General features: G+C 41.7%; 1 protein-coding gene across 3 annotated transcripts in view; it reads right to left on the reverse strand.

Moving 5' to 3' along the window:
* Positions 1-21,037, reverse strand: part of PRMT3 (protein arginine methyltransferase 3) — a 74,320-nt gene extending 53,283 nt beyond the window's left edge. The window contains exons 1-9 of one of the 3 annotated variants that reach the window (XM_048484924.1): positions 20,884-21,037; positions 20,670-20,799; positions 19,903-19,976; positions 16,402-16,451; positions 16,010-16,112; positions 12,749-12,902; positions 8,992-9,133; positions 5,905-5,970; positions 2,748-2,869 (exon numbers count right to left, since the gene is read on the reverse strand). In XM_048484924.1, the coding sequence (XP_048340881.1) occupies positions 2,748-2,869; positions 5,905-5,970; positions 8,992-9,133; positions 12,749-12,902; positions 16,010-16,112; positions 16,402-16,451; positions 19,903-19,976; positions 20,670-20,799; positions 20,884-20,986 (944 nt within the window). In that variant the 5' untranslated portion in view covers positions 20,987-21,037. Of the gene's footprint in view, positions 1-2,747; positions 2,870-5,904; positions 5,971-8,991; positions 9,134-12,748; positions 12,903-16,009; positions 16,113-16,401; positions 16,452-19,902; positions 20,022-20,669; positions 20,800-20,883 lie in introns of those variants that run through there. The other 2 variants (XM_048484923.1, XM_048484925.1) reach the window with 2 other exon arrangements.
* Between the last annotated feature and the right edge of the window lie 515 nt (positions 21,038-21,552).

Below are 21,552 nucleotides of genomic sequence, written 5' to 3' on the forward strand. Positions count from 1 at the left end.
AAGAGGCTGACTAGCCAGCTGAGGATAAAAGGGGAGGGGTGCGAACTGAGTTGAAGGTTCATAAAGGTTCTGACAGAAGAGTCAGGGAAGCAGCCTAGATTGTGGGTTGGGTATAAAGAGTGCAAGGGGCAAGCTAGAGAGTATTATCTCAGCCCAATACCCACGGGAAGGGTTCTTGAGAGCTTGTCTGCATACAAGAGTCTTGTCTGGGGCCAGAAGAAGGGGCCACAAAGTGGGGCTGTGAGTGGTGCCAGAATCCAGGACCTCAACACCAAAACCCCTAAACCTCCCCACCCTGCGAAGGACCTGCCTACTCACAAGGTGATCAGCAGGCCCAGAAAGGAGCCGCATTGACATGGGGAGCATGCTCTGTGGGAAAGTGTCTGCCAGGAACTAATGGACAGCCCATCCTCTCCACTTGTGCTGGTGACAAATTCCATCCCCCCAGATAGTGTGAGCAGGGGTATGGGAACAGGAGAGGGTCAAATGACCCCAGGCAAAACGGCAGGAGGGGGGCACAAAATCACCCCCCCCCCAAGCGCCAACCCAGCTTGGAAGAGTTGGGTCGGCACGGGGGAGGCGCCTAAAGACAGAGCCGGCCTGCTGCCACAGCGCCCATCCGAGCCACCTCTTTCTCTCTCCAGGCCCTTGGGGGCGGGGCTTGGATGTGGTTCAAATGGGCATTGTGGCAGTAGGCTGGCTCCTGGGCCCCTACTGTGGCACTCTGCCCCACCCCACCCCCGACTCCCTGCAGGCTGGCTTGACGTGGCCTGCAGGAAGGGGGACAGCTTGGAGAAGATGGCTCGGATGAGCGCTGTGGCAGCAGGCCAGCCCAGGAGCTGGTCTGCTGTTGCGGTGCCCATCTGAGCCACCCCCATCCTTGAACGCAGGGAGCATTGGGGGGCCTGGAGCAGATGTTGTCCCAGAGTGACATTTCCCCCCCGATATGCCTCTGAATGTGAGTGTGTCCATGCCAGAACAACTTAGAATGTTCTGGCATTCACGGGTAAAGGGATTCCCTGATGAGGGAAAGGAACAGTAATAATTTTTGACGTTTGAATTCTTGCTTCCTGCAAGAGCATTCTGTGTTAATATTATATCTGGAGAGGACACTGGGTGCCCCTCTGATGGACCAATCACAAAGACTAATAAGGAATCAGCCACCCAAGATGGTCATGGAAATTGCACATCTGTTCACATGGAGATTCCCTTGATCATGCAGGTCCCAAGCCCCATCTGATGACAGTAGGACCTACAAGCTTGGATGACACAGAGCCCTATATGGGCCTAAGTATACCCTGAGCCCAGAGCCCTTTTTACACAGTCTGGCCAGACCAACATCCTGGGTGACTCCCCCCGCACCTGGCCCAGAAAGGTGGCCAGACAGATGGAGACATTAGCATGGGCCGTCACATATCACTGCAATGAAACAGGTCATGCCAGACATTCCAGTCATCCCTGCTCTTCTTTACAGTCTATCAACATGGCCTTAGCCGCCCCCTGCGCAAGCAAACAGGCCCTGTCAGATTTCACCCACCTGCCCTCCTGGGGCATCCTCAGTCTTACTTATGCAAGGTGGTGGTGGTGGGGACAACCACTTGCTCCTTCTGCACCTTACAGCCAACTACTAGGTGCCTCTTGGTAGACCCAGACAAGGTGGCAAAGGAGCTTACCCATCATGGTGGCACCTCACCTGTCCGTTAGCATTCTGGTTGCTGGTTACCAGCTGCTAGGCTGCACAACCTACAAAGTAACTTCGGTGGGAGGGGTTGTGTCTTTGTTCTCCCAGGAGGGTTGTTGTCACAGCCCTGCAGTCCAAAGTGCCAGCCCACTGTGGTAGGAGTGAACCCCAAGTGAAAAGTGTCAGTCTGAGTGCTTGCCCGTACCCACCAACAGTGCCCCATGATCATGCTAAGTCTGCATGTCAGGTAGCTATCAGACAGCTTCCCAGATTATGTGCCTTACCTGCTGGAAGGTGTATGTCTGAAAATATGTTTAAGGGGGGGGGGGGCAACTACTGGCTGTGCTGGCTTTGGTCAGCTTCCAGGACCAACTGAAGTCATAGAGATGGAGCTGTTCCAATTGGGTGGGGGCTTTTTGTAAAACGATAATATAGCTCTGTGGGTTGCAGCACAGTGTTTGCTGGCTTAATCTTGCACCAGAAAAAGTAGGCAAACATGTCCAAAAGGCATCAGAGAACCCACTAACGTCAGTCCTGCCCCTAGAAATACTCCCTCTAGCACTGGCATGAGTCCCTGAGCTATACTCCCATGCTGCTCCCCAATGCTGGGGTATGTGCCCCAGTGCCATTATAAATGTACCTTATGCCAGAGCAAGTGGCACTTATTGTGGTGCCATGGTCATATTACCTCCTTAGCATTTTTCCCCTCCCCACTTTGGATTGTGCTGAAAGTCATCATTACTTATAGATGATGATGAACAGCAATGCATTTTGAAGTTTAAAAAGAAGCAGATGTTATAGTAGCTCAGGTGGGTTTAGAATTGAAGTGCATAAGTAGCATGCAATGGTGTCAGGCTTCAAGCATTGTGTGCATCCTTCCTTCTCACATGCAAGTTTATCCTGAACCCCCTGTGATCTGTTTTATTTACAACCATCAATCTTATTTACAACCATCAATCTTGGGGGAGGGTGGTATACAAGCTTAATAAATAAATAAATAATAAATAATATGACTAAGAACAGAGGTTATTACTAAAAACAGCTAATTCAGAAGAATAGTTCCTACCTAATGATGTCCATGGCCTGGTAAATAATTTCAGACTGGTCCACTCCTATGACCTTCTTTGCACCTGCTTTTGCAGCAAACATGGACAAGATTCCAGTTCCACAGCCAACATCTAAGACAATCTTGCATAAAAAGCAAAAAGTAATTATTACCAGGAAGTCTGCTGATATCACAAAGAGCAACATATGCTTAAAACTACTCTTGCAAATACAGTCAGAAACCTGGATACAGTAAAAAAAACCCTCTTCTTGAAATTTTCATCTGACCACATAATTCAAAGTTTCAAAAACCTTGAGGTAAATCAAGATTGAACCCATAGCTTTGGTGTTTCTGAAGTCTTCTTTTCATCTCTTAATAATTAAATAATGAAAAAAGACACAGAGGTCATCTTCCATTTAATACGAATGACTTTGTCGTTATAAAATGTATTCCCTGACCTATGATGATTCAATATGTGACCCTTCAGACTGAATGTTTTGTGACCTCCTGAATTAGTGTTAATGTGAGAAGTCATTTGCAACAGCTACATTTTCTTATTTGTATACTAGCATAACCATCAAGTACAAAAAACGAAAATATAATGGAAAAAGAGAGGGTGAGATAATTGAACACACAAGGGTTCAAGTATGAGACAATTACTCAAATTGCCAAGTCTGATGGAGTGCTCAGATTGCATTCTAGAGGTGCTAGCTATGGGTCTGTAATTAAAGGCCTGTCACCTTTTTTCATTATAGACTCTTCAGTGATTTCCATTTCACCACTGAGATGTATTACAAGCAGCAACTTGTCACAGAAAAGTATGAATGTTAAAAACCGTACCAAAATTCACAGAAAACTGTTGACTTGGTTATGTAAGAACTAGTTTACCACAGTATTCTTGTAATATAGGAACACTGAAAAATCACGTCTTGGTTGTACATAGCAACTTCAGCTTATCTTTCAGGAATATATTGCTTTACTCACTCTACTATAAATGTATAAATGGAAATCCATGTTTTCTTGCTATGGATGTGTTTTTAGCTCTTTCTATCATGACTGATGTTTTATATATGTTCCCCCCTGAGCTATTTTGAGAGTATCCATGAAATTCTTCTATATCATTTATCGTAACATAAGAATGAAATGTTTAACTTGATAAATGCAACATGCAAAAGACAAAGCACCCATTCCATCTCAACATCTGTCAGCTGAGGTTGATGGAGAAGCAAAACAAAGACTGACTTGGGGGGGAATAAATGGAGACACTGGTTGAGAAGCCTGAAACAACATTCAGTCATCTATTAAACTCAGGACATTTTGAACATTTTGGCTCAAGTTAACAATAAGGGTATCCACAAACATAATGACATTTGAGGATCATTTATGTAGGATTAGTGAGAAGATGTCAGTGGGGCCTGATAGAGAAACTGGGCTTCCAAGCATTTGCTTGGAAATATCAAAAAAAAAAAAAAAAAGAACGGGAAAAAAAGGCAGAGGGCTCTTGCAGTTGGTAAGGCTGGCTATGACAATGATCAACACTATTTGGGAGAAAAAGGAAATATGGCAAGGACAATGGCTTCTTTTTTTGCACAAGAACTGATAAGAAGGGCAAGCGTCAAACAAGACAGTAACGCTGATGCCAGCTGGGCATTTTGTAATCCAAAGGAAATGGCTAAAACTCACTTTAGCTACTGTTATTTTTTTCTTTGAATGTCCATCTCATATTGCACTTCTCATTAAATTAATTAAATGTGTTGTATACTTATCACATGGAAAAATATTTAAATTTTTGAATGAAATATGTTGTACACTTATCACACAGAAAAAATAATTAATAATTACACAGTTATATGCTCAAGTTAAATAGACAACTATTGTAAGCAAACCTTGGTTCTAGTTTATATTCCTGGATCTAGCCTCCCTATTATTTGATAAGGGCATAGTTTACAAGAGAAAATTTTCCATAATTTTTAAACTTGACTTCGTTCTACTTGAAACAGCAATGTCTCATCCATAGGGGTGTGATAGTTTATCAGATCAGAGGAGATGAGTTCCGCATTTTCCCTGATAATAGTGACACTTTGACAAGATGGCAGAAAAAATTAAGGCAAGCCTACAATCAATATCATTTCTAGAAATATGGTCTCCTTCCCACTTTCAAGTATGGCCAAGGTATTTGTTTAAACGAAGTCACAGGAAAAAAACCCCAACATTTGAAAGCTGCCATTATTGTTGTGGTTGCTTAGAAACCCCTTCCTCCACCATAGCCTCAAAGATCTCCTTACTTAAAAGTACATGTGCTGCTTCTACTATTTGAAGGGGATAACTCTTCCACGTATTTTTTTTAGCTTTTGGATTTGTCCATGGCTTTAATCTTTGGATTTAACTATCCACATATGGGGCTACATCAAGAATTAGATATAGTGATATATACCCAGTACTGATTTAGGATTACATTACAACAGTACCAGGATGGGATCTTACATGATACAAAGTAGTGCTACATTTATTACACATATTTTAACTCAGGCTCTGGGGAACAGCAAGCTCCTACATCTAGCAATGGGAGCTGCCATATTAAGGCAATGTCTAGGTAACGTTCAGCACACTGGCACTTTGTGTCCTTGTCCAAAGATCAGCAAGGTGATCAAAAGGACTTATCCTTGCTTACATTAGAGTATACAGTTTACAGCAAAGACAAAAATCTGCAGCAATCAGTCTATTGTCTATACATCATATGAGTTATTCAGGGAAGAAAAAAAACCAGATCTGAACCCTCAAAAGCTAATTCTTCTGGGATCTCCATTATATTTTTATCATGTGAGATACACATTAGAAGTGCACTTGAATGACTGTAAATAAATGCAGGCCTACATATTTCAGACACTACTTAAAAACAGCAACCAGCAAAGCTTAACAAAACCATGTCATCATAATTAATGAACACTTCAAGAGAGCACCCAGAACAATGACAATGCTGATCAGCATTTCCGTTATCAGCATTCTGCAGCTGAATAATGCTCTCCATGTAACAGAACCCCAAGTATATTGAATCACAGACCTGTCAAGGAATGATTCCCCAAAGTCTAGGGAAAAAATCCAATCCAAGAGAGTGTCTTTTACCTAAGAGTATCTTATACTGCAAGAACATTTACGGCTTTAAAGCTAACCCACTTACCTTATCTCTAAAGATGTGTGGATTGTGATATATGAAGTCACGATAGCTTTCTGTACGGACTTTATCCTATTAAAAAAGAAAATGTGTTCAGAGCACACAGTACAAATTATTGTGCGATGACAGGAACATTAAGTGCTTTTTACCACATTTCAAACATTTCCCACTCCCCAAGTCCAGAAGAACCATTTCAGGATCATACATGCACAGAAGTGTTTTCAGTGCTTGGCTTGGGAACTAGCCATATAGTTTTCTACAATAATCTGTCAAGCTACACTAACAAATTACTGCTTGTGTATATATATTCCAATTTTTTTGGCAGCACCACACTACCAAAACCATTCAAGTACATCAATAATACAATTTTGGATACCTGGGGTATGAAATACAATATAGTACTTTACAAGAGAAAAATAAGCTCTATTCATTTTTTTAAAATTAAAACTATAAATCAGGTCTAGGTAGCAAAACAAGCTATTCCACTCCTGGGAACAGCCTTATCTTAAACCTGGAAAGGTGTACAGCAGCTATGAAACAATATGAAAAGTTCACGGGGTGTGTGTGTGTGTGTGTGTGTGATCTTCAAGTGCTTACTCAGCATAACTATAAAAATGCTGGTGGTTTTCCAGATTGTGCACCTGAACAAAAACAGTACGTCAGTATTTGAGCTTGCTGCATAGCTTAGCAACAAACTGACTTCATTCATTTTAAGATGCATAGGGAGGAGGAAAAAAAATCAAGCAAACCATATGTTCCACTAGCCAAGTGGACCAATCAGCAAAGCAAATAAAGAGATATTTTTAGTTCCTTTTGATAGCAGTTAAAAATAGTACAAAGTACGAACAGAACTGTTAAAAAAAGAGAGAGAGAACATCATCCCTGGCATACAAATTGAACACTGCACCAATGGACGCAAAGCTATCTGAATAGCAAAAGGATGGGAAGGACAAACTGATCCAACAAAAGCAAAATACAGTCCTTAACAGTAACATCAGGCTACTCTTCCATGCTGAAATTTATAAACCTGAATTAGAAAAAAGAGTGACCTGGAACTGTTTTTACAAAATGTCAATGCAAGTTCCAGATTGTTTACAGTTTATGTTTGTTAGTTTAGTTGTGACAACCTAACAAGCACCTAATATTTTTTGTGATCACCACACTGACAAGTGCGTACTGTAACCTGATGAAGTAACTCTGAATCACAAAAGCTTATGCTTCAATAAATTGTTAATTCTTTAAGGTATCACTGGACACCATTTTGCTCTTCATAACTTCAAAAAGATATCAGTCACGTAAGCAGTCAACTGTAAAGCCTTCAGTATTTCTACCCTTACAATTCTTGCTGCTGAAACTAACCAACAGATTTCCAACTGCTGCCCTCACTACATGCACAGCTGCTCCGGAAAGCTGCAGTCATTTTTTTTTTTTTTGGGGGGGGGGGGGGATTCTGTTAGCTTTTTTCCTCCCCTCCATCATTTCTCTCACTCTTTTGGTGGATCTAAAATAATCAAGCAACCCAAAAACCCAGAAATGCACAGAACAGCAAGTTATGCACCAAAAAGCCAGATTAAACTTGAAAATTGACACTGGAAATTCTGAAGGCAATTAAAGCACTTGGTACTGCTCACTACCAAGGTGCACATTCATAGTAAAAATGGGAAAGAGCCAGAAAATTCTTAAAGCATCAGCTGATGTTTTCTAGCAAATTCAATAATATTTCAAGGAGCAAATTTCAAAATCAGTCTCATGCCTACTTTGCTCCCCCCAGGAACCCTGCAGATTTGCTGTCAAAGCTCTAGAAGTATGGACAATTCATTTACACATTTCAATGTGGCTAATTAAAATTAGCCAGCAAGTCATCCCTTAACAATGGTTAAAGTACACCTAAATATTTATTCTGCTTGCACCCTTAAATTTAGGATTGCAATAGACTCAGTACAGCTTAAGCTCATTGAAATTTCGAATTTACCTCAGCCATAATTTCATGGTTATCCAATGAGTAAATATGTCAGATTTTGGGGTCTAATTCTTTTTGGAGGGGCAATTTCTGGACTTATACCTTATCTTTCAAATTAGTGTGGATCCTAGGTTGTTTGTGCACTAAAACAGACCCCAGAACCTTTTTGCCCAGCTTTAGCCCAAAGCACTGTTTATCATTGCCTCTGCTGTGGGTTATTGTCTCTATTGGTCATTAACTTGCATTGCGACATCTGTGCACACAATGCTGTGCCTGTCACCAATCAAGACAGAAGCCTTGGGAAGGCTGACAGATACCCAGCAACCCCAGGACCACTTGCCTTGGGCATGTAAATAGCCGTGCTCAAAATGAGCATATGAATGTTTAGGGTACCTTTGCCAAGACAATGAAACACAATTTTTCCAAGGTTGTTTTTTCCCCATCATCTTCTAATCTACAGACAAGTCACATTAGCAAATATTAAATAAAATATATAGGTGTCTGCTTCTAAGCTACCCATACAGGTAAAAATGAACCAGAGGAACCCTGAAAGAATGGGTGAAAATATCATTAATCCACCCATTTTTTAATGTTTATGCACATACACAATTTTCAGTTCCCTTGAAACCATCTGTTTCTGGCATAAAAGTATGACCAAACCAAGGTTAATTTACATATATTATCTTTTTAGAGGACCTCAATAGTTTTAATCTGCTAAATTCAATCATCTACTTTTATAATGTATAGTTGCAGAATCAGTTTATACTTCCTTAGTCAATGTCTTAATTCTAGAAATACTGCAAATTGGTGATTTCATTTCTGGCTTCAGACTTTTGACTCTGTGCTGAATCCAGTTTCAGAGGATTCTCTGACATTCTGAAAATAACTCTGCAGAAAACATAATGGATTGCAATGGAAGGAGAACCAAAATGTACAAAGCCCTTTGGATGACAGTTTTTATGTATGATTTTTCTCTTCTTTCTCTTGCATTCTCCACCTCAGCTTTCAGCAGGAGAACCTTTAACAAGTCAGGAGAGGGTTAAAAATGCAGCTATGCTGCAGCACATTTATGGACCATCAGCCTTGCTTCCATCTTTACAAAGAGGAAGTCATGCCTGTGCTCACTTTCTAACCTTTATCATCTCTTCGTGTATCCCATAGTGCCCGTACGAGCTGAAATAAACATTCTCCTCATTCTCCTGTAGTTCCGCAATGGCACTGGCTGCTGAGCCACTTCTGACTTCTGCATTCATCACAAAATCCTGTGCAAATTGTCTGTAATCAATTTGAAACATACCCTTGAGACATGTTTATGGAACCAATAAAAAATACAAAACCTCAGGATAAGGGAGGGAGAGCATGCAGGTTTCAAAGAACTGCCTTGTAAACTGAAGCTCCACCTGCTGGTAACTGAAAAGAAAGCAGCTGCAGAAGAGTTTGGTATTCTCTGCATATCAGCAGCAGTATTTTTCCACATTTCAGACAACGATGTGTTACAAAATTATGATTTCTTTCATCAACTACCTTTGTCATACAGGTCATCACAGACCAATCCGCTCAGTTTTGATATTCACAGGAAAGCAAAACCCTCTGTACCTCAATCGCAACCTTACTTACACCAAAAGTCTATTTTCCTGGAACAGAAGAAGAATTCTATTTGTGTGGTGAGGAATGATAAGTTCCCCTTGTAAAGTGGCTGTGTTAGGTCTTGAACTTTAAGCCAATAAACGGACTCTGTATCATTGATCAGTAGCGTTTATTGATAAGCTCAGAGCACCAAAGCTCAGCAAAGCTAGTTCTGGTTAACCTGGCCTTTGCCATCCCCTTTATCCCTGTTGCTAGTCCCCCCCACTCCCGTCAGCACAGATAGTGACAGAGAGCCACCTGGCATCCTGCCCCCATGGAGCAACAGGAACATATCTCATGAGATCAGAGTGTGTGTGTGTGGGGGGGGGAGCCTAGTTATCTACAGAGAGTGTGAAGCCATAAAGTGAAGATCAAGGAAATAATGCCCCAGATAGCAGTGGTAACATAAAGCAGGCTGGTTACATATATCTTGTAGCAGCATTGATATATAGTTGCAAGCAGTTACATCAAGTTAGGAACGCATCTCAATCACCTAGATAGCATTCCCCTGACAGGCTGTTGCCAGGCTGAACCACACAGTTCCAAGAATACCCTCAGGGCCACAGGGGATTCTTCTTGGCGAGTAGACTGGGCTGTAGCAGGAAAGGCGGAGATGGGAAAATTTGCTTCCAGTGGTTTGAAACTAGTCCATAAATGAAATAACTAACAGTGGATTTCAAAACATTGGTTTTTCAAAGACAAATTGCAGGGAAAAAAATAATCAGCTTCACACTAACCATAAAATAAACTTTACTGAGAATTTCATTACTCAAAGAGCCACTTCCACGGTGTCTTGTTTTGCAGTAGCCATGTACTGTTGCAATGGCAGCAAATGTGAACAGTTCACTAAGAGATCATTATTCTGGAGAAACACACGTTCTGTGTAATGGATATTTGGTTTAGAAGAAGAAGAAGAGTTTGGATTTATATCCCCCCTTTCTCTCCTGCAGGAGACTCAAAGGGGCTGACAATCTCCTTGCCCTTCCCCCCTTCACAACAAACACCCTGTGAGGTAGGTGGGGCTGAAAGAGCTCTGAGAAGCTGTGACTAGCCCAAGGTCACCCAGCTGGCGTGTGTGGGAGTGCACAGGCTAATCTGAATTCCCCAGATAAGCCTCCACAGCTCAGGCGGCAGAGCTGGGAATCAAACCCAGTTCCTCCAGGTTAGATACACGAGCTCTTAACCTCCTACGCCACTCCTGCTCGTATCTGTCCATATTATGTATTTATTCTCGTATTTGTCCGTATTATGAAGTTTGGACTACAATGATTTGAAGTAACCAACAAACAGCAAGCAGGAGATTCCCATCTTTGCCCTCCCACAGTAGCCTACACTCTCCCTAAAACTTCTAGGGAAGCCTCAGCGCTAGAGCAGCTGCTTGGCTAGCAAAAGGTCCCAGGTTCAATCTCGATCATATCCAGTGAAGAAGATCAGGTAGTAGGTGATGTGAAAGGCCGCTGCCTGAGACCCTGGACAGCTGCTGCCAGTTTGAGCAGACAATCCTGGCCTTGATGGTCTGTTTCAGTACAAGGCAGCTTTATGCATCTGTAACACTGACCTTGGGTTCAGTGGAACCCCCACAGTTGCGGGGCACAATGTGTATGTCTATAGTTCCATCAACAATTTCACTTTATTTCTAATAATCCAATTACCCCCGTCTTGAACAGCATAAATCATACTACCTCTAAAGAGGGGGACTAATACACAATCCAATAAACTAGGAGCCGATGTTTCAATTGCATCAGATCCACATTGACACAGTCTTCAGCCCACCAGCAGTTTTTACATCCACTGACCTGTGGGTGGAAAACAAGTACCCAACACCTTTGCACAACTTGCTCTGTCTCCAGCGTTCAGGTTTACAATTGTTGGGGGAAGGCAGAAAAGAGAAGTTCACAATAATCTGATGGAACAAAGACTAGCCTATTTTTATACTGATTTTCTTGTAAGATCTCAGAATGGCATGATTCTTCTTTCCTCATTTTAGCCTCACAACAGCCCTTTGAGGGACGTTAGGCTCAGTGTGAGTCTGGCTGAAGTCACTCAATGATCTTCACAGATACATGGGGTTTAACTCAATTCTATCAGGTCCCAGTCAAACACTCTAACGTCTAACCATATTCCACTCTGGATCTCAACAGGAAAGAAGGCTATACTTTAAACAAGGAGTCAACATGTCCCCTCCCCTCAACACCTCAAATTTATTTATTTTTTTTTTTATTTATTTATTTATATTTTAGATTTATATAGGCCGCCTCTTCCCCGGAGGTATAACATGAAGTAAATAAAAGAGACATGCAATTTCCACTTGTGTGATTCTTCTTCCATTAAACTGGGGAATTTCTATATCTGTGATGCACTCATAAACTTCACCAGGTGCATGATAGAAGGCAGAAGTACATGCCCATTGATTCACTACTAGAAGAGAATCAGAAGCCAAACCAAAGACAGAGGCCAGGGACATTCAGACTTTCTGCTTTCAGTAAACTTTTTGGGGACTGCATTTATTGTCAACTAGATTTTGTATATTTTCATTTGGCTGACATGGACTAAATATAAATGTTTTTGGTTCACAGTTTTTTGGCAGGTTTTGTTGTTGTTGTTGCTGAGATTGGACTTCACCTGGAGGAGGGACAGAGATGCTTCTGGCTAATTCACCTCTTCCATTGCTGAGAGATTCTATGACCTGCACAGACCAGGACAGCTCAATCTTGTCAGATTTCAGCAGTTACACAGGGTTAATAACCCTGGATGGGAGACCACAAAGGAAGTCTAAGATTGCTATACAGAGGCAGGCAATGACAAACCACTTCTGAAGGTCTCTTGCCTTGCCCTGAGGTATCGCCATAAATTGACTGTGACTGGACAGTGGAGGAGGAGGCTGCAGCAGAATAGTAAAGGCAGGGAAATTTCACTCTGTAGACTTCCATTCACTGGATATGACCCATTCATTTACAGTACTAAGGGGGGAACTGTTTCACAATTGAAATGTTACTGTTAGAAAAAAGTTGCACAGCAATTATTGTAATAGTCAGGCACAGAAAAAAGTCAAGGGATCCTGTTAAAACTGGGTGGACCAGAATAGCTGGTATTTGACACTGGTGAAAATCTTACAGCTGCACTCAAGTTACTGGAACTGTTTACAAAGTCAGGTTTGTAGGAACTACATAAAAATAGTATATAAAGCATTTTTTTTGTTTGACACATCCAAGAGAAATGCCAATTAAATTTCTAAATAAATACAACGTTTGTTTCAAACAGTACTTCATTTTCTGAAGATCTTCTTGGGCTCCGGCCAGCGCAGCTTCTGCCAACTCTGCTCTGTGCTCTGCACATTTCAAGCGTTCCAGGAGAAATGAAGTCTCTGTTAACCCACTAGGACAAGAGGTACTGGCAGAGTCAATAGCATCATCTATATCTGGGAGGAAAAAGCACAAGAGAATTCACCACATATTAACTGCACACTAGCATGAAAGGACGCAGAGGCTGACATGTTCAGAGAAATGCTGAGCTACCTACAGGCAACCTTATCACAAAGATGCCACTGCCATGCTTTGCCAGCTTCACAGAGGTAACAGCTTCCTTATATGCCCCTTGAGGGTCAAACAAAGCAAACGGCCAGCATCTAAAGAAGGGTATGAGCATACCTACTAATTTAAAAAAATCTTTTATTTAAATGAGGTGTTGTGTGGTTTCCAGCCTGTATGACGGTATTTTAGTAGGATTTTCTCCTGATGTTTAGCCTGCATCTGTGGCTGGCATCTTCAGAGGATCTGATGGTAGTAAAGCAAGTGGAGTATATATGCCTGTGGAATGTCCAGGGTGGGAGAAAGGACCATTTACCTGTTTTAACAAGTGTAAAGGGTGCAGTTAACAAACTTAATTTGCATGTGTTGTGTGGGATCCACGCATTTTGGCATATGAGTTACCATGAAGATAGCATAATCAATTAGTGAGGGCATCTGCATAGTAGTAGCCTGGCCACAAATCTTTGTCATTGTTCCCAACGTGTTGCCCCCTGGAACCAGATGATGGCCATTTGGTTCTGAACTCCTTCCTATTTATATCTTAGGAACTCTGTGTTTGTGTGTTTTTTACATTGAATCAAGTGGTTGTGAACATCTTATCCCTACAATAAAGACTGTCAAATCTATATATATAAAAATCTAAACGTGTGTTTGTCCCTGATGGTCTCTCTCAGAAGCTGCTGGACGGATCACCCCCAAATTTTCACAGGACGTTCCTCCCTGTTGCAGGCAAATCGCCGAAAGTCCATACCTGAGCCAGGTAAAACGTCTTTTTCCTGGCACACCAGGCCATGAAGCTGGCTGCGTTTAACTGCCACCCTTAGAATGTTCGTGCAGCATGTCTGTGGCCTGAGGGGTTGGTATGCCCTTAGAATGTTCGCGCAGATGGCCAGAGATGAGCAGTGAAAACAGTAAATAGGTAATACTGTTAGGTAATACGAGTGGAAGTGAAACAGATACACACTTTGCCGTGTGAGACGTCAGGTGGGGTTCCCCCCTCACACACAGGTAATTTTCGCTCTGTGCCTCACCCACTACTACCACACAACACACATACTCTCATACACATCCAGCTCATCCTCACATACCTCACTCTGCCCTCCCTCACATCCAACCACCACTTACCCACTTCCTCACCCATATTCGCCACAGCTCTCTTTTACTAAAAGTGAGCTGGAGTTTGCCTTTTTCTTCTAAGAAAATCTGTGGGGTAGGGGCAAACCAACACTACCGGCTCCGCTTCTTTTGCACATGGCCCTTTAAGAACCCAGGGAGCTAGCCTCAATCTGAGCGCCTCACCACCCTGCCTCTGCTGCCTGACTGGGACAGCCTCTCTGTGGATTTTCTTCCAAGAGATGATCTTTGTATATATTGGTATTAAATATTCCCTACCCAGCCTCTTACAATATTAATAAGCAGTCCGCTCTGAGCTAATTTTCTCCACACTATTGAGAGAGTGCATCTCCATCCTGGGTAACACTGTGAAATCATTTAGGCTGAGAACACCAAGGACACCAAGTACCATAGTTGACCAGACAGCCCCATATCATGACTTACAATCTCTTCCAATATCTTCTCAGAAAATGTAGCTGGTTTTGGGGAGCAATTGGATCTTTTTCTGTAATTGGCCCAAATGCTCTCTAAAATGATACACAAAATCTGAACCTGGCTATTCCAGAGGACTTTTTGCTGACATTTATTGGGCAGTTGAATAGACAATGAGATATTATTTGAGTTAGGAGAAAAAGAGTTTGGATTTATACCTCATTTTCCTCAACCATAAGGAGTCTCGAAGTGACTTACAGGCTCCTTCCTTTCCTCTCCGCACAACAGACAGCTTGTGAAGTAGGTGGAGTTGAGAGAGTTCTGAAAGAACTGTGAATCAAAACCAGTTCTCCAGGTTCGAGTCCACCTGCCCTTAATCGCTACATCATGCTGGTATAAGTGGTTAAGAGCAGGTAGAATCTCGTATTAAGTTACTGATGTTGGTACAGGAGGGATTTATAATTTGTTTTATTATAGGCATGCCCTTAGTAATATTTCATAGATACACAATCAAAAATAATTTAGTTTGTAATTAATAATTTTAGCAATTCTGCTTGCACTTCTGTCTCTTTAGTATTGTTTACTTAATCTATTAACATGAAAATAGCTACTAAAATGGTGGGCACCTGCCCACAACAGGGGTGTAGCCAAGCAGGCAAACAAGAGCTGACTGCTGATGTTTATTCTTTACTCTACTTCCAGTCTTTCCTTAGTGCAAGGTGATAGATTATTAGGCAGGCACTGATGGGAACTTAAAGCATGGGAAAATGTACGTATTTCCTAATTGCATACACAGCAGCAAGGAACATTTCAGGGGTTCCCACCTAGAAAAATGAGTTCAGATTTCCTCAAAACAGTCTCTTCCCATCCTAGCAGAAGTACCTTTACCAACTAAGTAGTCATGAGAAGAAGGGGAATAGACAATTACTTGGGTAGATAAGTAGCTGGCTACATTAGGTGGGGTTTTTTTTAGTAATCATGTGTAAGTCATGTTACACCAAATACAGCTGATTATTCTTGACCTTTAAAACTTATTTTTAAAAGCCATCAGATTCCAGCAGCTTCTCTTTAAAATGTGTGCAAACTCTCAACAGTCTTCAGAAATAGTGAGAGAGCATTCAGATCAATAGTTTCTCCCAGATAAAGTGGTATAAAATCAAACAGCGAGATATATAGAAAGGTTTGGCAAGCAGATGAAAAGAAATTTACAAATAATACACATCTGATGCTCAAAGAACACTGCAAGACGTCACAGACAAATTAGAAGACACGTGAGACATAATGGAAGATATCCCACAAAACCACAAATATATATTTTGAGGAAGCAAAAATCTAACAAGCCATAATAAACTATGATAGCCCTTTTTATGCCGGAAGAAGCCAGCCCTTTAAACCACATGCTTATTTTTCCCCATAATGATTGTACTCAAATTTATGTTAGAACAAACCCTACCGTACTGGAGTAAAAAATCATCTTTCAAAACAGGCTTCAAGTACTTTTCTTCCTCCCAGGGAACTGGTGCACTGATAGAAATAAGAAAATCCGCAGCTGGCTTCTGGAAAATAAATTAAAAATATGAAGGACATTTTTTAGTTTATACATGTTTAAAATTTCCAGTTTTTCCCCAATAATATCTTATTTAGTATTTTACTGAAGGAGAATTTCTTCAAATCAATCAGCACTCTCCAGAAAGTCACTTGGGATTCAGCTTTCAAAATATAGTAGGTTTCTATTCTTTAACCCACCCCACCTAAGTAAAAAAGTACCTCTAAAGAATTCATCATAGTGTTATTCAGTTATATTACATCAGTCTTGTTCTACTTTTGAAATACTAAGTAACTTACTTCCATCCTAATGAAGTTTACTAGCTTGATATATCCATAAAAATCAAGTCCTGGAAGAGAAAAAAACCCAGCTTGAGAAATACTTAGCAAAATCTGTCAAAATTGTAATCTATCATCTGGCTCCTTTTTCACTGAACTGCTTTTATTCTTATCAGCCCTACTAACTAATTTCAGTGTCACTTTCCATTTAACCCCTTGGCACATCAATTATACCTAAGCCTTTAACAACCAAAGGACTCAAGTAGGCTTAACTGTGCTCAGGAACAAGCTGTTGAAATGCTGTGCTTGATCTTTATTTGTTTGTTTGTTTTGATATACCGCCCCATCCCCTAACAGCTCTGGGCAGTATACAGATCATAAAAACACAATATTTCAAATTTCAATTTAAAACTGTTCCAAAACAGACACTCCAACCTTAACTCCAGAAAGCATTATAGATTCAGCTTTACAGCTCATCAAGGTGGCTACTCAATAAATGTGAGTTCCAGAGATGGAATAAGGAATACAGGAGATGGCACCCTCAATGGCTGGCCTCATTGAAAGCCCGGTGGAACAACTCCATCTTGCAGGCCCTGCAGAACTGCTCTAGGTCCCACAGGGCCCAGATGTTTGGGGGGAGAGTGTTCCACCAGGTGGGGGTCAGGGTACTAAAGGCCCTGGCTCGAGTGGAGGACAGCCATATCATGGAGGGGCCCGGGACCACCAACAAATTGGCACCTGCCGAACACAGAGGCCGAGCTGGGACAGATGGTCCCTAAGATATGAAGGCCCCATGCCTTCAAGGTTAGAACTAACACCTTAAAGATAATCCGGAACTCCAGTGGGAGCCAGTGCAGCCGGCGCAGCATGGGTGAGTTGTGGTCCCATGATGAACTGCCTGTGAGAAGCCGGGCTGCTGAGTTCTGGACCAGCTTTAACTTCCGGATCAACCATAAGGGAAGGCCCACGTAGAGCGAGTTACAGTAGTCTAGCCAGGAGGTGACTGTCGCATGGATCACTGTGGCGAGGTCAGACTGGGAGAGGTAAGGGGCCAGCTGGCGTGCTTGACGCAGATGATAGAACGCTACTTGAGCCGTACAGGCCACCTGGGTCTCCATAGAGAGAACTGAATCCAGGTAGACCCCTAGGCTTCGGGCAGAGGGGGCTAATTCTGATTATCCCAGAATTGATGTCCCTAACTTCCTGCAGTTTTAGGATAAACACATCAGTCCATATTGTGTTCATAGATGAACCCTTCTTGGAAATAAGACTATTATCTCAAATTTTATAGCTATGTGTGACGGATTAGGCTTTATAATGGTTAATTTTAAAATGTGCAGTTTAGCCAGAGAACCAAAGTGTTAACCAGAGCACAACCTGATTAGCTGGCCAAAATGCAGTAGCCAGGAGTCACATACTGGCTGATATAAAAGCAGGAAAAAGCCTATCAGAAAGACAGTGGGGAGTTTGCAAAGATCTTGAAAGCTTGAGAGCTTGTGTGCCACACAAATCCTGTCAGTCCTCAGATTCAGTCAGGGGAGAGAGAGCCAGAGACAAAGGGAAAAATGGCTAAGGGGGGCTGTATTCTCAGAGAGATCTCAGACTGAGAGGAAATAACCTTGTCTCTGCAAAAAAAAGCTAGAGGCCTGGTTGGTGGAAAACAAGAGGGCAACTGAATTCATGGGAAACACTCCTAAAATCCCACAGAGGGTTTGGCTATCGTCTCATGAGGAGACACACCCAGATATGGAACCAGAGAGTTTCTGAGGGTTTCTGAGATTTTCTAGTCCAGTTTAATTTATCTGGCAGAGTTAAGAGTGGGTTTGGTGAAACCCCAGAATTTAATCTGTCACAAGCCAATGTGAGACTCTTTGGAGTTTAAGGGTGGGAGTTTTAGGAAAGTGTTCAGAACTGTGTGGAAAAGGTTTACCCCAAACTCTGTGTGTGTATGTGTGTATGTGAAACTATAAGTGAAGGAATCTGTAAACTGAAACATCCATCTTTAAGTGAAGCAAAATCTTGTAACTGAAACAGCTATTTAAGTAAACCTGCATTTGCTCTGTAACCAAGAAACCAGAAAGCTTAAGTATCTCTCTATAGCAACAACCTGAGAAGAGAAGTTTGTAAAATAAAATCTAGTTTTGAGTATATCTTTCAAAAGCCTCTTTCTAAGTTCCATTTGCTTTACCTCAGATTTTGGTGGCAGATTTTTATATATTAATTTCTCTGATAGGATTTCTGACAAAAAAGGCCTGTGTGTGCATGAGTTGGGGAGTCCCTAAGCCAAAAAAAAAAGTCAGCTATCAAATCAACCACCCTTGGTACAACACGCATCCCTTCCTGCAGGGCCTCAGTTTCTCTTCAGGGAGAGGGTGTTGTACTGTTGTACTATGCAGAGTTGAAAACAATACTCTGCAACTATAACTGGCCAAAATTTTAAGATCACCACAAACAAAAAAATGGGTAGCTTGCAGCACCATTTACAGTATTTTTCCCACTGTCCTGTTCCAGCAATTTCTTAGAGACTGAAGAGCTCTAGTAATCATAAGTACTTTTTACAATTATAAGGGATACACCCTTTCATTTTTCAGAGAAGATTCCACATATGTACATAAAACCCTTTGCATACATGAACATCTAGGTACACCTATATTCACAATTAAAACAAATATGTTTAGACAAATGTGAACTGCTTGAAAACCTCACTTATGGCATGTTTCCCTACCTCACAGTTTGTACTGAAGCTGCTTGTCCCATTGTATATACATCAGCAAATATGCACACTTAGGCTTTTCCCATAATGGAATTAGTTTTACTTTTTCATCCTTTATGATTGAGAGCCAATATGATGTACTGGTTAAGAGCAGCAGACTCTTAACTGGAGAACTGGATTTGTTTCCCCACTTCCTCATATGGGTGGTGGACTCTTATCTGGTGAACTGGGTTTGTTTCCCTGCTCTTACACATGAAGCCTAACAGGTGACCTTGGACTAGACACAGCTCTCTCAGAACTCTCTCAGCGCCATCTACCTCACAAGGTTGTGGGGAGAGGAAGGGAAAGAGTTTGTAAGAAGCTTCAAGATTCCTTAAAGGAGAGATAGGTGTATAAATCCAAATTCTTCTTCTCTTCTTAAGAACATAAGAAACAGCCTCCTGGATAAGACCAGAGTCCATCTAGTCCAGCAGTCTGCTACTCGAAGTGGCCCACCAAGTGCTTTTGGGAGCTCACATGCAGATGAGAAAGCAATGGCCTTCTACTGCTGCTGCTCCCGAGCACCTGGTCTGCTAAGGCATTTGCAATCACATGAACAGAATGATTTCCGATACATTCAAATACCAACAAGTAAGCCATCATATTAACATCACAACACAGTTTCATGCAACAGGCCTAAAGTGTACTACAGAATGCAATGGAAAAAGAAATATATTTGCATTTTTGATCCAAGAGATCTGTAAAAAGCTGTGAAATAAAGAAAACTATGAAGTTAAAAAAATACATAAAATGCTAAAAAATACACTTACTATGTTTATGAACCATCTTCTCAATACTGAATCTATGGTCAGATGAACAGTGGCAAAACACATCTTCAGGTGAACTGAAAAATCTTGGAAAATATAGTAGGATAACCTATTTTTATATTCTGAAAAGAAAAGGGAGGTAATATGCATGCACAAACAAGCTGGGGGCAATTATCAGATAATGATATAATTACCAAAGATTAGTCAGTTTACACAAAAAATGTGAATTTGTATGTTGGAAAGACAAAAGATCTAACAGTAGACAAGTACAAAAAGAATCAGGGCATACAGCTGACCTGTATGATAACATACTCTTTGCAGATCATTCTACTTCCCATACTGGAGAGTGTTCACCATCCCTGATGATCCATGGCTATTGCCACAAAGCAAACCCATCTAATCTAAAGCAATGTTCCTTACTGCCACCTCACCGCCACCCTCAATCCATTCCCATGAATACAATATGATACTGACAGAAGACTGAGGTTAGCAAAGATAATGTTTTAAGTCATCTGGAGTTGCAGCAGAAAGCAGCAGCAAGGGTCAATGGCACCAAAAATATACACGAGAGCAAAATGTATGCAAGCAGTTCGGAAGAACCAAACTAACCCTATTCGCTGTTGTAACAAGACAAGATGTAAGGAAGAGAACCAGCAAAAGCTGCCACCAAAAATAAACTGAAAGCATAAGCGGAAGCTTATAGGGTTAGCAGTTCTGGGAAAAGAGGGTCTCCGCCTGTGCAGTGTCCACAAAAGGGCCGACGGCCGTACCTGTCACAGAAAAGACACGGAATCTGCAACGGAGGATCTTCTGAGTCTTCCCCGAAGTCCTCCCAAGGACCGTCGCTCCCGCTGTCAGACAAACAGGGGTCGGTCTCGGAAGTAGCAACGGACGCCTCGCCTGGAACAACGAGAGAAAACAAGGAATGAGGAGTGTTTGAGCCACATGAAACGGGCGGGGGGTGGGGAGAGAAAGAACACCTACTAAGGGGCACAGATAATCGCGAGCTCATAATTACGCCGTCAACAACAAACCCCTTCCACACGTGTGCTCTATACACCACTTCCGGAATGATGAAGCCGGTCATCGACCAATAAAAGTTCACAACTCTGCCCTCCGACCAATAAGATAACAGAATGTAAAAAACAGTCCCGCGAAGAGAGAGAGAGAGAGAGAGAGGGGGGGGGAGCAATACATACGGGAGCTTACATGGGTCAAATTTATGAGACGGAGGCGAGTCTATTGCGCACGAGAAACTACGAGATGAGGAACTTCTAATTGGTTATCGTGTAGTCATAGAGCACCGCGATACTGAACTGTGTGCCGAAATACTGGTGACTGTTTAGATTTCAAGCTTCTTATTAAAGCATAACTATTGCATTCTTGATATAAACTAAATCAACAAAGCGTTATGCTATTCATCACTGTTACATGGGTAGTTAAAGGAGAGCAATTACACAAGTCCATAAGTAAGCAGGTCACAGGCAAGGAACCCCTTCTCGACCAATACCATTTCCATATTTATAGGATTTTAGAATAATTTAACAATAATTAAGTGTCCCACTTGATAAGGTACACATTCTTGGCTGACTCATTTATAACTTTTAACACCACACAAGTAACCCTACCACTCTACATTCTATAAAACGTTCC

The sequence above is a fragment of the Sphaerodactylus townsendi genome, linkage group LG02 (genome assembly GCF_021028975.2).
Source record: "Sphaerodactylus townsendi isolate TG3544 linkage group LG02, MPM_Stown_v2.3, whole genome shotgun sequence".
NCBI lineage: Eukaryota > Metazoa > Chordata > Lepidosauria > Squamata > Sphaerodactylidae > Sphaerodactylus > Sphaerodactylus townsendi.